The sequence below is a fragment of the Carlito syrichta genome, unplaced genomic scaffold (genome assembly GCF_000164805.1).
Source record: "Carlito syrichta isolate Samal-C Ts95f unplaced genomic scaffold, Tarsius_syrichta-2.0.1 Scaffold309791, whole genome shotgun sequence".
Lineage (NCBI taxonomy): Eukaryota > Metazoa > Chordata > Mammalia > Primates > Tarsiidae > Carlito > Carlito syrichta.
Genome location: NW_007253887.1, coordinates 10,166 through 26,654, shown reverse-complemented (window position 1 = coordinate 26,654; position 16,489 = coordinate 10,166). Strand labels below are relative to the sequence as shown.

The following is a 16,489-nucleotide window of genomic DNA, read 5'->3' as shown; positions in this document are numbered from 1 at the left end:
TCCAGATTCTCATGTTTATCAGTGCAAAGTAAAATGTAACAATCTCAGTAGAAATGATTTATTACGATGTTATTTTAGAAAGGTTTATTCTCAAAATGTCCAAAATGTACTTAAAGGATTAAAAGATATCCAAGTCGTGAGAATGATCAACTTCAATGGCTTCCTCTGCATCCAACTTGGCTTCTCCATGTCCTTCCTGTGACTCATCGAGAGAGGCCAGGGCCTCATTTGTGTCACTTGCAAAAGTTTCTCGTGATGTATCATCATCTTCTTGAAAATTTAGACTTTTAATAGCTTGTTTCATCTTCTTCCCCAACACTTGTGTTCTCCTCTTCCTAGCAGCTTTTTTATTTTCATATTCCTTTTGATTTTCAATGTAGAAAATATCCTATAATAAAGGAACAACATTAGTACATAAGAGGTACCATCATTAAAAACTTTTACAAGACAGGTCCATTATAATCACTATCTCCAGAAAAAAATAAGCAAATATTATTACACTTATTATTAGACAGAGTTCAAGATATTAAATAAGTCCTCACTGCAAGCAAAGACTGAAGCTGATTCATGCTCAACCCAGTGTTAGGCCAAGGGCCCACCGTAATACATCATCTCTATAGCTAAAGTGAACAGATATAGCAGAAAAATCGTGTTTATGGTTTAAATAAAATACAATTTATCACATAACAAAAGAGATGTCTTTGGAATAAAAACTTACTAACCCCTGGGTGCTGTGGCTCACGCCTATAATCCCAGCACTTTGGGAGGCTGAGGTGAGAGGACTGCCAGAGTCCATGGGTTTGGGATCACTCTGGGCAACTTGGCAAGACCTCGTCTCTACAATAAATCAAAAAATTAGCTGGCTGTGGTGGTGCATGCCTGTGGTTCCAGCTACTTGGAAGGCTGAGGTGGAAGGATCACCTGAGCCCAGCAGGTCAAGGCTGTGGTGACCGTGAGCATGCCATTGTACTCCAGCCTGGGTGACAGTGAGACTCCGACTTAAAAACAAACAAACAAAAAAACTTACTAACTTTGAAATGTCATAACAATATGTAATCACTCATGCTAAGAAACAGAGCCATGCCTGAACTATGCGAAAAAGAATAATCACATCATCTACCCGATGCAAGAAAAAATTCAGCACTTAAAAATATTACTGAGGCTGGGCTCAGTGACTCAGCCTGTAGTCCCAGCACTTTGGGAGGCCGAAGTGAGTGGATTGCCTGAGCCTGCGGGTTCGAGACCCACCTGGGCAACTTGGCGAGACCTCATCTCTACAATAAATAAAAAAAAATTAGCCAGGTGTGATAGCGCGTGCCTGTAGTTCCAGCTACTTGGAAGGCTGAGGCGGAAGGATCACCGGAGCCCGGAAGGTCGAGGCTGCGGTGGCCGGGAGCGGCCACTGCACTCCAGTCTGGGTGACAGAGTGAGACTCCAACTCAAAAAAAAAAAAAAATTACTGAAATCAACATGTTAGAATATATGCCTCTGTCAAAAACGTTTATCATAAGCATGGAAATACTACAGTCAGCACTAGGATACATTCCAGGATGCCAGAAAAGGGACTTTATGGGAAACTTTATGGGAGTCTGTTGTGTACATAGGTGTTTAGCAGTATTTGTGGCCTACCGACTGCTTGCCTGAGTAAAACATACCCACCCCACCCCCAAATGTGACAACCAAAAATGTCCCCAGATATTGCCAAATGTCCTCCGAGGGGCAAAATCACCAGAAGATAAGAATTGCTGTAGAACATACACTTATATGAAAGTACCATGTAAACATTAAAAAACATAAAATAACCTCTGGGAATCTTGATATAGATAGGCAAAAGGAGTTATAGAAGATACAAAAGAAAAAAATAGGTCAGGGATTTAAGTAGAAAACCAAAATGACTATACAGGTTAAGTATCCCTTATCAGAAATGCTTGAGACCAGAAGTGTTTTGGATTTCTAAGTTTTTCAGATTTTGGAATTATCTGTATATACACAATGAGATATCTTGGGGATAGGACCCAAGTCTAAACACGAAACTCATTTACGTTTTTCTTTTTGAGTCAGGGTCTCACTCTGTCACCCAGGCTAGAGTGCAGTGGCATGATCATTGCTCACCGCAGCCTTGACCTCCTGGACTCAGGCAATCCTTTCACCTCAGCCTCCTGAGTAGCTGGGACTACAGTTGTGTGCCACCAAGCCCAGCTAATTTTTTGTAGAGTCAAGTTCTCACTATGTTGCCAGGCTGGTCTTGAACTCCTGGGCTGAAGTGATCTTCCCGCCTTGGCCTCCCCCAAAGTGCTGGGATTACAGGTGTGAGCCACCGGGCCCAGCCCATTTATGTTTCCTACAGACATACTCTGAATATAATTTTATACAATATTTTATACAATTTTGCATAAACAAAGTTTGCGTTAAGTATTTTTATGTGGAATTTTCTACTTGTGGCATCACGCTGGCGTTCAAAAAGTTTCCAATTTTGAAGCATTCTGGATTTCTGATTTTCAGATTGAGGATAGTCAACCAGTACTATCAAAGAGATGGTTCAAAGGCTTAAAAAAAGGACACATATCTGAGACTCTATTATCTTCTGGGAAGGGAGTCCTAAATCTGTAGCCAAGTCATTCTTATTATATTCTTTAAAGTATATGAAGTGCAAATCCCTTCGTTTGTAAAAACAAAAAACACTATGGAAAATGGTGACTGGAGCGGGGCTCGGTGGCTCAGCCTGTAATCCCGCGCCTTTGGGAGGCTGAGGTGAGTGGATTGCCTGAGCCTGCAGGTTTGAGACCCGCCTGGGCAACTTGGTGAGACCTCATCTTTACAATAAATAAAAAATTAGCTGGGCGTGGTAGCGCGCGCCTGTAGTTCCAGCTGCTTGGAAGGCTGAGGCGGAAGCATTGCTGGAGCCCAGCAGGTCGAGGCTGCGGTGGCCGGGAGCGGCCACTGTAATCCAGTCTGGGCGACAGAGTGAGACTCCAACTCAAAAAAAAAAAAAGAAAATGGTGACATAAAAAAGACCCTCTCCTAAAATTTATGCTAAGTAGCCTATAAGCAGTACACAGAATTAGCAGGAAGGAATAAGAAACTTTAAAGTATAATCTCTGCTACCATTCAACAGTTGTGTTCCTTTTTTTTTTTTGAGTCAGGGTCTCACTCTGTTGTCTAGGTTGGAGTGCAGTGGCACAATCATGGCTCACCACAACAGTTGTGTTCCTAAGGAAACTTACATTGTTAAAAATCATGTTATCAAAATCATTTTCTAGGCTGGGTTCAGTGGCTCACACCTGTAATCCCAGAACTTTGAGAGGCTGAGGTGGGGGGATCACTTTAAGCCAGGAGTTCAAGACTAGTGTGAACAATATAGTGAGACCTTGTCTCTACCAAAAAAAAAAAATTAGCTGGGCATTGTGGCACACACCTGTAGTCCCAGTTACTTGGGAGGCTAAGGCAGAAGAATTGCCTAGAGCCAAGGAGGTCAACTGCCTAGAGCCAAGGAGGTCAAGGCCGCGGTGAGCTGTGATTGTGCCACTGCACTCCAGCGTGGGCAACAGAGTGAGACTTCAACTCAAAACAAACAGAGTGAGACTTCAACTCAAAACAAACAAACAAACAAAATAAAATCGTTATTTCAGTGAGGGGGAAAAAAACAGTTACTACAGATTTCAGATGTGCAGTATTGGTAACATTTCCTATAGGAATTTTAATGTAACAAACTTAAACTGAAAGTGAACAGCTAGGAAACTTACGAAAAAATAAACAATACCAAACAGACGCAAAATATGTTCACATGGAATATCAGCTCAATATAAGTGACTTTTACTTATCTGTCATCAATAACATTATAGTCAGAATGGCTAAAACACACATTCTTCTTATCTTTATCACCTACTGTTATAATAAGGAACATACAGGCTACTCAAATACAGCAGCTGTGTTGGATGTGCACCAGCTCTTTCCCATGCGAGAGGTTAGTTCCCAATCTTGGTCATAAATGCTGAGTGCAAATCATATTCTCTGATTAACAAACTAAAGTATGTCAAATTTTTAAGTTGTGAAAAACCTACATTGTAGATATATCTCCAAACAAGACATTCCAAACACAAAAGTGATTAAGAATACGAAATACAAAAATGATTAAGAATACTAAAGTGTCTACAATGCCTACAACTTTCATTTTATAAGAAATATGGGAGACAGAAGAATAAATGAAACAAAGCTACGAAGAAACATCACCAGAATAATAAAACAATAATCTAACATTTTATAAGATAACTATCTTGGCTGATCACAGTGGTTCACACCTGAAATCCCAACACTTTGGGATGCCCAGGTGGGAGGATGGCTCGAGCCCAGGATTTGGAGACCAGCCTAGGCAATATAGCAAGATTTCAACTCTACAAAAAAATAAAAAACTAGCTGGGTGTGGTAGTGCATGCCTGTAGTCTCAACTACTCAGGAGGCTGAGGTAGAAGGATCGCCTGAGTCCAGAAGGCCAAGGCTGTGATGAGCCATGAACATGCCACTGCACTCCAGCCTGGGTGACAGAGTCGAGACCTCAGCTCAAACAACAACAAACCAAACAGAAAAAGAAAACCATCTTGAACTCTTCAAAAGGTCTAAATCATAAAAGCCCAGGCCACCTGGCGAGATGTCATCTCTTACAATAAAATAAAAAACAGCTGGGCGTGATAGCGTGCGTCTGTAGTTCCGGCTACTCAGAAGACTGAGGTGGAAGGGGGAGCCCAGGTCAATGCGGGGTGGCTGTGAGCGTGCGTGCCACTGCACTGCAGTCAGGGTGAAGGAGGGAGAGTCCAACTTAAAAAAAAAAAAAGAAAAGAAAAAAGGAGCAAGGTGTGGTGGTGCAAGGAGGCTGAGATAGGAAGAACACTTGAACCTAGGAGTTCAAGGTTACAGTGAACTATGATTGAGCCACTGCCCTCCAGACTGCCCCTCAGAGTGAGACCTTGTCTCCAAAAGAGACAGATGAATAGATAGATAAATAAACAGCATCAAAGGAGATAGCAAACACAATGTGAAAACCTAAAATGGATACTGGTTGGGAAGGTATAAAATATATTCTTGGAACTATTCATGAAACTGGGATAAGATCTAGATACTGGATGATACTATGAAATTTTAATTTTTCTTACAAATAATGGGTCCAGTGGTTATATAAGATATCATCCACATTAGTGTGAGATGCTTGCTGAAATGATTATGATTCGGGATCATGTTTTTGCCATTATTTCCAAATGGGATAAAAAAAAAAAACTATATAGGTAAAGTAAGGATGTCAAAATACTAACAACCATTGAACCTAGGTAGAGGATATACGGATACATATATTAAATTATTCTTTTTCTATCCTGTATGCTTGAAAAGTTTTATTAGTTTTAGGAAAATAGAAAAAATAATTATGTGCTAAGAGTCCTAAAAAATTACCATAAAAATAAAAGAAATCTTGTTTTGGCTCTAAGGGAAAGAAAAAGAGGAGGCAAGGCTTTAGAAAAGGCCTAAGTTTTACCTGAAATGAGACAAAACTAGTCCATTAAGGCAGAACAGGTGAGAGAGAGTCACAGAAAATGAAGCAGAGGCTGTATGGAAGTCAAATTATGATAGATCTTAAAAGCGGAGAACATCATCATTACCTTAATTTGTTCCTCGCTGATGCTAGGAGTGTTCTTCAAGAGATTCAGAAAGACTCCACCTGGTGTTCTTCTTCGACTACCATTCTACAAAAAGGAATAGAAAAATTAGACTGCATAGACTCTTCCCATGAATGGCCATGTCATCTTTTAGCAGAGACACACCTAAAGAGATAGACGGAATTACCAGATTTGAGGTCGTCATGATTCTAACTCTCATGAAACGGGTAACATGAGGACATCACCAAGAACATGAGTTTTAGTTTCTTCATCTACAAAATGAAGGCCAAAAGTGATCTTTTGTCTTTCTCAACTTCAAAATTCTATGATTTATAAAATCTACCTTGTAACCAAAAGTAACAGGACCTTCAGCTTAAATGACTGAAAAAATGACTGGATTTTCTGCTTTTATATGCCATTTGGCCAAATCAGTGAATATTCTATTAGATATTGAAACACAGCATAAAGCCTCAATAATTAAGGCAGTATGATACGGAAATAAAACTGGAGTGATCAATAGAGCAGAAGAGAAAACTCAGGAAAACGGCCAAATACACTTGGGAATTTAGTCTTTGATATAAATACAAATACCTTCTCAAGCCAGAGAAAGTAAAGACTACTGAATAACTGGTGTTGGAGCTATTGGGTAGTCATCAATATGCAAGTTTATTGTAGTATTACTCACAACAGCAAAAACATGGAACCAAACTTGCTGCCCATGGAAAGTAGACCGGATTTAAAAAATGTCATACAGGCCGGGTGCAGTGGCTCACACCTATAATCCCAGCACTTTGGGAGGCCTAGGTGAGAGGACTGCCTGAGCTCACAGGTTCAAGATCAGCCCATGTAGAGATTAGGGTGGAGAGCAGTCTTGCAAGGACAGGGTCAGAGCCTGCCTTGATTTAAAATTTTGTCTATTATGGGTTTTTTGCATTAATTTTGATTTTTGAAACTAGTGCATTAAATATTACGTATTTTGACTACTGAGTTTTTTTGGCACCCCCTCAAATTTTGCACCCAAAACACTCAGTTCACACTATCTCTGGCCCTGTCACGCAGTCTTCACTTTGACAGAGGTTGTTACTTCTGCTGGGTCTGTCATCCTTGCAGCACTCACGAATTTACCTTCACGTCTGTTCAAGCAGCGCCTTCTTAATAATGTCTCTACCCTGACCACTCTTAATTTAAACCACAATGTCCTCCTTTCCTCTACTTCCTATACTTCCACCTGATACACTTTTCTTACTTGAAGTTATTATATTTATTGCTTATAGACTGCCTTCTTCTTTTTTTTTTGAGTTGGAGTCTCACTCTGTCGCCCAGACTGGAGTGCAGTGGCCACTTCCAGCCACCACAGCCTCAACCTGCTGGGCTGCAGTGATCCTTCCGCCTCAGCCTTCCAAGTAGCCGGAATTACAGGCATGTGCTACCACGCCTGGCTGATTTTTTGATTTATTGTAGAGATGAGGTCTCGCTGCCCAGGCGGGTCTTATTATCCCCTATTATTTCCTATTACCCCCAAGGAGCAAAGCTCCCTGTTGTGGAGGCACTCAGTAACTGTTCAAAGCAGTAACAGTAATGTTACTGTTCATTAACATGGCAGGCACTAAGTAACTGTTCAAGGAGAGAATGTATCAAAACAAAGTGAATTTAAGTTAGGCACAGTGTCTCACGCCTGAAATCTCAACACTATGGGAGGCTGAGGTGGGAGAACTGAGCCCAGGAGTTGAGTTGGAGAACAGCCTAGGAAACATACCGAGACCTTCTCTCTACAAAACAATCAAAAAATTAGCCAGGCATGGTGGCATGTGCCTGTAGTTTCCACTACTTAGGAGGCTGAAGCAGAAGGACTGCCTGAGCCCAGGAGGTTGAGGCTATGGTGAGCTGACTGCACCACTACACTCTAACCTGGGTGACAGAGTGAGAAAAAAGAAAGGGAATTTGGACTTGCATCTTCTAAACATTCAGCAGATTTGTATTAGCTGACTGGAATGTGAAGTTTAATTTATTACAGTAGTAAAATATTGATGAAATCTGTAACTTTGTGTTCAATAAGTGAAAATCAGAATTCTTCAACAATGACACAAACAAGGATGCCAGTGCATTCATGATTATTATAACTTGTGTTAACTCCTGTTTTTACTTCTGTAATTTACATTCACAGGCTAGTTCCTTAGCCAATGCTATCAGTTCTACTTGTTTCTTTTCTCTTCCTGCACAAAGCGTAATACTGATCTCTCTTGTGATGTTACTGTTCACTTCATGAATAACAAAAGGAAGTCATGCAAACATTCATCCTTACTCCATGCTAAAAGCTAAATTAAATGAGATCTGCAAAACCCTTCTATAAGATAATTGCCACTGCTCATGATCTAGGAGCTCTTGATGTCACAGTAAAGTGTTCATTAATATGTTTTTCCCACTACTGCTTCCCCATTCCAGGACTGTGTTTAGAATTTTTTCCCCCTTCAACTCCCATCATCCATGAAGTTTGTTTGTTTGTTTATTTTATAGAGACCAGATCTTCCTATGTTGCCCAGGCAGTCTCAAACTCCTGGAATCAAGCAATCTTCCCACCTTGCTTGGCCTTCCAAAGTGCTAGGATTACAGGTGTGAGCCACAGAAATACTGTATATCTATCTGTGCTTTAAACATAATAAGACTTTTTTACCCTCTTTTTCAAGAATGTATGAATTAATAAGCTAAAAACACTGCAAGTTAGTACCGGGCACTGTGATTAGTACTTTACATGCATCATCTTCTCTAATCCCTACAACACAAAATTACTCCACATTTTACAATTGAGGAGAATGAGGCTCCAATGAGTCAAATAATTTAGCCAAATTTCAGTTAATAAGCTGCACAGCTAAAACTCAAAAAGGGTACCCAAACTCCAAAACCCATATTCTCAAAACCTGAGCTTTCAGGTTCCCCAAGGCTCTGCTGTCTCAAAATTTCAGTCCCTTATATGCCACATCTTAAAAAAACAAAAAAAATTCATTCCCTACCTTTAATGAGTTGTGAGTAAGAGATGTGTTGGTGACTACACACTAACAGGCTATAATTTATCTATTTTTTTTTTGGTAAGAGAAGCATTAATTGCAAAAGCGACTGTACGGAATTTTTAAATTCAGTCTTCATTGTTGATACAGTTTTTTTTAAACCTTGATCATGCTGTAATAATGCATGATAAATAAGAGATCCAACAGAGGTAAGTTAAATTTGCTAAACAAATAAACAAAAAACCCAACAACAACAACAAAACCACATGATAAACAATATAAAAGCAAAACCAGCAAAGCAGTCTTACCATTATAAAGAGGCCACCATTTTGTTCAACTTCAGCAGTTTCCATCAGAAGTTCAATTGCCTTTTTGTTCCCAATAATCCTCACTACTCGAGCTATCAGATCTTTCTTTGGTTCCTGTAACCTGGTAAGGAACAAATAAACACAATTAACCAATTTATTTGTGGCACAAAGTTGAAAAAATCTGCCTTAGTCTCCAGTTTTGTCCCCAACTAGAATAAAAATCTGATTCTAGTGGTATTTGCTTTGCTAAATTTTCAATTTTTAACCTTGAAATCACTGATATGTAAACATTCCTAATATTAGGTCACACAGGAGATAGTAACCTCAAATTTCCATTTCAAGTCTCACACTTGGGTTCTGAAGTATTTGCCTTATTGAATTATGGCAGATTTCAAAATAAATGTGACCATATAGTAAGGTGAATGCAAGCCTAAATGTAAGAGATAAAAACAGTCTACTCCAATCAAAACAACTAACAGGCCGGGTGCAACAGTTCCCACCCGTAATCATAGCACTTTGGGAGGCTGAGGCAAGAAGATTGACTGAGCCCAGGAGTTTGAGGCTGGGCAACATAGTGAGACCTCATCTCTACAATAAATAAAAAAATTAGCTGGGTGTGGTGGCACGTGCCTACACTCCCAGCCACTTGGAAGGCTTAGGTGGAAGGACTGCATCAACCTAGCAGATGGAGGCTGTGGTGGGCTGTGATGCCACTGCACTCCATCCCGGACGACAGAGTGAGACTCTGACTCAAAAACAAAACAAAACAAAACAAGACATACACTATGCTTTCAATTATTATGCCTAAAAGCTAGCTCTCCTAACTGGATATGTTTGGGGGCTTCAGAATGGATACTTGCTTCATAGGCTCCCTGCCTCAAAACAAAGAATAGAAATTATTATGGTTTATCGCAAGGACAATCCTAAGAACCTTGTATGTACTATGTCAGTTAATTTCTCAACAATGTTATGAGGGAGGATTATTTTCATTTTGCCACTAAGAGGTTAGAAACAAGTAGTCTAACTATCTCTTCTAATGTCAGCCTACATACTCAAGAGATGAAAGAGAAATCAGCAGTGCAGAAGCCTTACCATTTCCTTAATCAGACCCGCAAAGAGCACTAGACTAGGAACACAAGGACTAGATTTTAGCTCCAGAACTGACACCAATCAAATTTGTAACCTTGGGCAAGCCACATAACTACTGGGTCTTGATTTTCTTATGTATAAAGTGAAAGTTTTGGTTTATAAAATCTCCATGTTCCTCTACAGCAAACCTTCCTGTATTTTAAAAAATCGAGGCTGGGCTCAGTGGCCAGCCTGTAATTCCAGCACTTTGGGAGGCCGAGGCGAGTGGATTGCCTGAGCCCGCAGGTTCAACACCAGCTCCAGCAACTTGGTGAGACCACATCTCTACAATAAAACAAAAATTAGCCAGGCATGGTAGCACGCGCCTAGTTCCAGCTACTTGGAAGGCTGAGACGGAAGGATCGCCTGAGCCCAGCAGGTGGAGGCTGTGGTGGCCATGATCGTGTTACTGCACTCCAGCCTGGGTCACAGAGTGAGACTCCAACTAAAAAAAAAAAAAAAACCAAAACACAAATATCCAGTACGGTGTTTGGATAGGCTTGCCTGGAAGTAAATACTTGTTTTCCTACCAGCCATATTACTCTTGAACCACAACTCCTTTCAAATTTGTAACACTGCTCATTAGTGACTTAGATCTAATAAAAATAGTACTTTAAAATATGAACTTGTTAAAAATATGTGAATTGCAAATTTATCATACACCAACCAATTCTACTCCTAGCTATTTACTCAAAAGAAATAAAAATACATGTTAAAAGATCTAGATGCAAAGGTTAATAACAGCAATATTCATAATAGAGTAGAATATTCGTTCAATGTGAAATTAGGTTTAATCTTGCTACATGAATCACTCTCATAAACATTCACTAAGTGAGAGAAGCTAGGAAGAAGACCACACACTGTACGGCTACTTTTGTTTTTTTTTTTTATCTAGGTCTCACTCTGTAATCTAGGCTGGAATACAGTGGCACCATCAAGGCTCATCACAGCCTCGACCACCTAGGCTCAGGCGATCCTTCTGTTCAGCTTCCCATGTAGCTGGGACTATAGGTGAGTATCACCACACCTGGCTAATTATTTTTTTGTAGAGATGAGGTCTCGCTGTGTTGTCCAGACTTCTCTCAAACACCTGGCCTCAAGCAATCTCCTGGCCTTAGCCTCCCAAAGTGTTAGGATTCTAGGTGTAAGCCACCGCACTTGGCTGTATGAGCCATTTATATAAAATATCCAGAAAGTGCAAATACAGACAGAAAAATTAGCAGTTGTCTAGGATGAGAACAGGGATTAACAGTAAATTAGCATATAAATGTGAAGGATTTTACCGGGTGATGAAAATGTTTTAAAAGTGATGGTTGTGGCTGGGCAGTGGCTCACAATTGTTATCCTAGCACTTTGGGAGACAAGGTGAGAGAACTATCTGAGCCCAGGTGTTTGAGACCAGTCTGGACAACATAGTGAGACCTTGTCACTACAGTAAATCAAAAATTAGCCAGGCGTGGTAAAGCTTGAGGCTGCAGTGGCTGTGAATGTGCCACTACTCCAGCCTGGGTGATAGAGCAAGACTCTGACTCAAAAAAAAAAAAAAAAAAGTGACAGTTGTACAACTTGGTAAATTTACTAAAAAATTAACACTAGAAATGGGTGAATATAATAATCTGTAAAATACACCTTGAAGTTTTTTTAACAAGTCACAAGTGACTAAAAAACAAAAAATTACTCTAAAGGATATGTTTTATTTAAAGAGCTCTATAGCACTAAATGCAAAGAGTTTCTTAGGAGTTTTGAAAGGTCTGTAAAAATTATGCTATCAGGCCTGTTAATACTTAAGAAAACAGGCTGGGTGTGGTGGCTCATGCCTGTAATCCCAGCACTTTGGGAGGCTGAGGCAGGAGGTTTGCTTGAGCCCAGAAGTTGGGGACCAGCTTGGGTTGGGCAACATAGTGAGATCTCATCTCTACAAAAAATTTAAAAATTAGCCAGGCTAAGCCAGGCTCGGTGGCTCAGCCTGTAATCCCACACCTTGGGAGGCTGAGGTCAGTGGATTACCTGAGCCCGTGGGTTCGAGACCCGCCTGGGCAATGTGGCGCGACATCATCTCTACAATAATTCAAAAAAAAAAGAGAAATGAGCCAGGTGTGGTAGCGCGCGCCTGTAGTTCCAGCTACTTGGAAGGCTGAGGCGGAAGGATCGCTGCAGCCCAGCAGGTCGAAGCTGCGGTGGCCGGGAGCAGCCAATGCACTCCAGTCTGGGAGACACAGTGAGATTCCAACTCACAAAAGAAAAAAAAAAATTAGCCAGGTTTAGTGGCATGTGCCTGTAGTTCTAGCTACTGGGGAAGCTGAGGGAGAAGGATTGATTGAGCCTAGGAGTTTGAGGCTGTGGTGAGCTGTAATCATGCCACTGTACTCAGCCTGGGTGACAGAATGAGACTCTGACTCAAAAAAAAAAAAAAAAGAAAATACAAATGTGTTCATATAACCAAAAATAAGCCCAGAGTCAGTTCCTGAGATTAAAAATAATAATAATAATCATCTGAAAAAAGAAAAATCACCACTAATATATTTGTAGTCTATTTTCTTTCCTGTAAACAGAAGATATTTGGTTGAGAGCTCATTTTTTTTTTTGTTTTTTTTTTTGAGTTGGGATCTTTTTCCAGGCTGGAGTGCAGTGGCATGATGATAGCTCATCACAGCCTCAGCCTCCTGGGCTCAGGCAATCCTTCTGCCTCAGTTTCCTGAATAGTTGGGACTGCAAGCACACACTACTATCAGTCTAATTTTTTTTTTTTTTTAAACGGGGATGAGGTCTCACTATGTTACCCAGGCTGATCTCAAACTCCTGGGCTCAACCCATCCTATCAACTCAGCCTCCCAAAGTTCTGGGATTATAGGCTAAGCCAACGCACCTGCAAGCTTATTTGTGATTCAAATTTAAATACTCACCTGAAAGAAATCTCATCAGCCACTTTCTCTTGAGAATCTTCCTCTGTGATCTCATATCGGCCTTTATAGTTCATTTCTAGTCTGTGTCCTCCTAGTCTGTCTTTTACAGGTCGTTTCCTTTTGAGATGACCTTGCCCATTTTCCTCTTCCTTTGATTCTGGTTTTTTGCCACTATGCATATATTCATCTAGCTCCTTGTCTAATTCTTTTGTGTGCTCTTCATATTCTCTCTTAAGTTTCTTAGCAAGCAAATAATTGTAGGTCTCAGACTGTCTGCTTTTGTCAATATTGCCCTCCATTCCCAAGATACCAAGTTCAGTGGCCACTGCATCTTGATTCTGTTCTTGCAGCACAGCACCCCATATGTTGTTAACTTTCTTTCCTCCAGCAACAGATGCTTTCTGACTGCTCTGGTCAAACTGAAAAGGCTCTGGTTTGGGAGGAGGATTAAAACATTTCTGTCGCTTGCGTTTCCAAAGAGAGCTATCATCATCTGAATCAGAAAAACTCTCTTCACTTGAATCCACACTTTTAACAGTCCGATAATGTGATACTGGTACACATGCTGTTGTGGTACTTTGGAAGGCCCTCACAGCACTGTCCCCACCAAGTACTTTCTGCCAATGAAAAGAAATACAATCAATTCCACAAAACACATGAACTCTACTACCATGTGCTATTTTTTAATATTTAGAGATTCAGTTATTCTGAACCACTCTTAACTGGAACTGATCCTGAAAGACATGTTTGAAACCAACCCAGTCCCTAGAAGTTTCACATAGAATTTGCCATTTTAAAGCTATATATTCTTTTTTTTTTTTTTTTTGAGTTGGAGTCTCACTCTGTCACCCAGACTGGAGTGCAGTGGCCACTCCTGGTAACCGCAGCCTCGACCTGCTGGGCTCCGGCGATCCTTCAGCCTCAGCCTTCCAAGTAGCTAGAATTACAGGCATGCGCTACCACGCCCCGTTGATTTTTTGATTTATTATAGAGACGAGGGCCACCAAGTTGCCCAGGCGGGTCTCGAACCCGCAGGCTCAGGCAATCCACTCACCTCAGCCTCCCAAAGGCGCGGGACTACAGGCTGAGCCACCAAGCCCGGCTAAAGCTATATATTCTTATTTTTTTTTTAATTTTAGATAAGATCTTGCTCTGTTGCCTAGGCTGGAGTGCAGTGACATGATCATAGCTCACTGCAGCTTTGAAGTGGGCTCACACAATCCTTCCATCTCAGCTACCCGAGTAGCCACCATCATGCATGCCACCAAGCCTGGTTAATTTCTGTATATCTTGTACAGATGAGATCTGCTATGTTGCCCATACCGGTCCTGACCTACTAGCTCAAGCAATCCTCCTGCTTCTGTGATTACAAGTGTGGACCATTATTCGCGGTAAAGCAGCAAGTTCTTATCTGTACAGCTAATACAGCATTTCATTCTAAGGTCTCCTTCTAAAAAATTACCAAAGCTCTTAATTCTCACCTTTAAAAGATTTCTGTCTTTTCAGTTATTGTCAGAGTGCTTGAAAATGACATACATAAATAATTGTTATTGGCAGTTAAAACTAAATTTGTTTTCTTTCTTTTCAAAGATATCAGTGTTGCATTCAGGCACACCTACTTCTTTTATATTTTTTCTGTGACTATTCCTTTTAAATTAGATGGTAAACTTCTTTGGATAGAAACCCTTGATATGACACTAAAATCCAGTCGGGCTCGGTGGCTCAGCCTGTAATCCCGCGCCTTTAGGAGGCTGAGGTGAGTGGATTGCCTGGGCAGCGAGACCTCATCCCTACAATAAATCAAAAAATCAGCTGGGCGTGGTAGCGCATGCCTGTAATTCTGGCTACTCGGAAGGCTGAGGCGGAAGGATCGCCGGAGCCCAGCAGATCGAGGCTGCGGTGGCCAGGAGTGGCCACTGCACTCCAGTCTGGGAGACAGAGTGAGACTCCAACTCAAAAAATAAATAAATAAATAAAACAAAACTGAAATCCATGGCATTAAGTTTATTTGCCAAGTCATGGGTCAATTTATGTAAAACAATCTGAGATTGAAAAACAAAATATCTTGGTACTAGTTTCCTAAGACAATTGCATGCAAAAGAAGTCACCTTTGCTTTTTGTACTAAACACTAAACCAAGTATTTGTTGAGCTCCTATATGTTATAGAAATGTGGGTGGGAGTGATTTAAGTCAATAAGACAGTCCCTAACTTCAAATAATAATCACTGCTAATATTTGTCAGACATTACTGTGAGCTGTATGCTCCACAGAATTCTTAAAATAACCCTCCTGCTTCCGTCCACATCATGCCAACTTTACAGATGGGGACAAAAAAGCAGTAAAGATGAATAAACTTGTAGATCACACAGTGGTGGCACCAAAACCCTCTCGAAGAGGTTGCTACGTCAAGACGAGCTTTCATTTAGAAAGCTGATAAGTTAATACAAAACCTAACAATGCCATAATACCACATGACAAAGCAAGGTTCAATGGGAATATGTAAGACAGGGTTTACAAGTAAGCAATGAACTTCATTACTGGGCCTCAGAGGTTTTTCTATCAGCTCAGGATGAAAATGAGTATCACCGGCTGTTTCGGGCCGATGTCCCCAGGTCCTTCATTTTTGGCAAAATCTGCCCTTTCTGACACCCTAGAGGCGCTGGAGTGGGGAAGCTGCTAAGTTTAGAAAATGAAAAGCGCGTGGTAGGCGGAGGAGAGACCGTCCCTAGCCCGCCTCCGGGAGGCATCAAAGACCGCGAGCCCCGCCTCGCAGCAAACTGCCGGGCCGGGGTTTGCAGGCCGCTGCCCCGCTCCCAGCCTCCTGCAGCTCGGGCCCCACGAGCCCGGTCCGGCGACGCCCTCCTAACCATTACTGCAGCCACTGTACGCCGCATCCCGGGATCCTCGCTCCGGACTCGGGGAAGCAAGCCTACCCCACCTTTACCGCCACCCCGTAGCCGGGGCTCCGCGCGCTCAGCCCACACGCCCGCCCTTCACACTCACCGGTACATGCAGCGGCCTGTCGCTGGGTGCGACCGTCATATCGGCATCCGAGTCGGAAAGCTGTCCGTCTTCCATGTCTCCCGCTTCCAGCGCCATCTTCCTGCGGCACGGCGCGGCGGGTCAGAAGAGCACTTCCGGAGGGGCGGCGGGTCAGGAGAGCACTTCCGGCGGGACGGAGGAACCGCCGGGCCGGCGGCGGCGGTCGCGTGGGCGCCCCCGAGCGGAGAACTAGCCCGGCCCAGAGGCCAGCGGGCGCCCATCTGCCAAGACTGATAGGAAACGTGGCAGCCTTGCAGACATTCGAACTGTCCTGGGAAAGTGAATCACCTGTGCCTCCAACACTTTCTTCCAAATTTTGTTTTCGTGCAGCATAAGGATGTGCAGGACGGCTCTTGTCTACGATTCCTTCCTGGCCTCACACTCCTCTCCTGGATGCTCTGGGCAAGCGTCCCTGCTTCTATGCCTGCTCCTCCACAATCCACTATAGTAGCTTGCAGGGAAGC

The 16,489-nt window shown here is 41.9% G+C and overlaps 1 protein-coding gene across 1 annotated transcript; it reads right to left on the bottom strand.

Annotated features, from left to right (window-relative positions):
- On the bottom strand, positions 1-16,120 carry PHAX (phosphorylated adaptor for RNA export). The gene is made up of 5 exons (XM_008067849.1): positions 15,987-16,120; positions 12,984-13,600; positions 8,953-9,073; positions 5,646-5,729; positions 1-388 (listed from the first exon to the last, which is right to left on the bottom strand). Exons 1-5 carry the CDS (start codon positions 16,080-16,082, stop codon positions 119-121), a joined length of 1,188 nt encoding a protein of 395 aa, XP_008066040.1. The 5' UTR covers positions 16,083-16,120; the 3' UTR covers positions 1-118.
- Between the last annotated feature and the right edge of the window lie 369 nt (positions 16,121-16,489).

What these genes read in the sequence shown, in the direction of transcription:
- PHAX (XM_008067849.1), bottom strand. Translation starts at nt 16,082, where the DNA reads ATGGCGCTGGAAGCGGGAGACATGGAAGACGGACAGCTTTCCGACTCG. An exon ending in ATGGTGGCCTCTTTATAATG is followed by an intron (nt 5,730 to 8,952) that starts GTAAGACTGCTT and finishes TCCTTTTTGTAG; the next exon opens with AATGGTAGTCGAAGAAGAAC. An exon ending in TCAGCGAGGAACAAATTAAG is followed by an intron (nt 389 to 5,645) that starts GTAATGATGATG and finishes CCTTTATTATAG; the next exon opens with GATATTTTCTACATTGAAAA.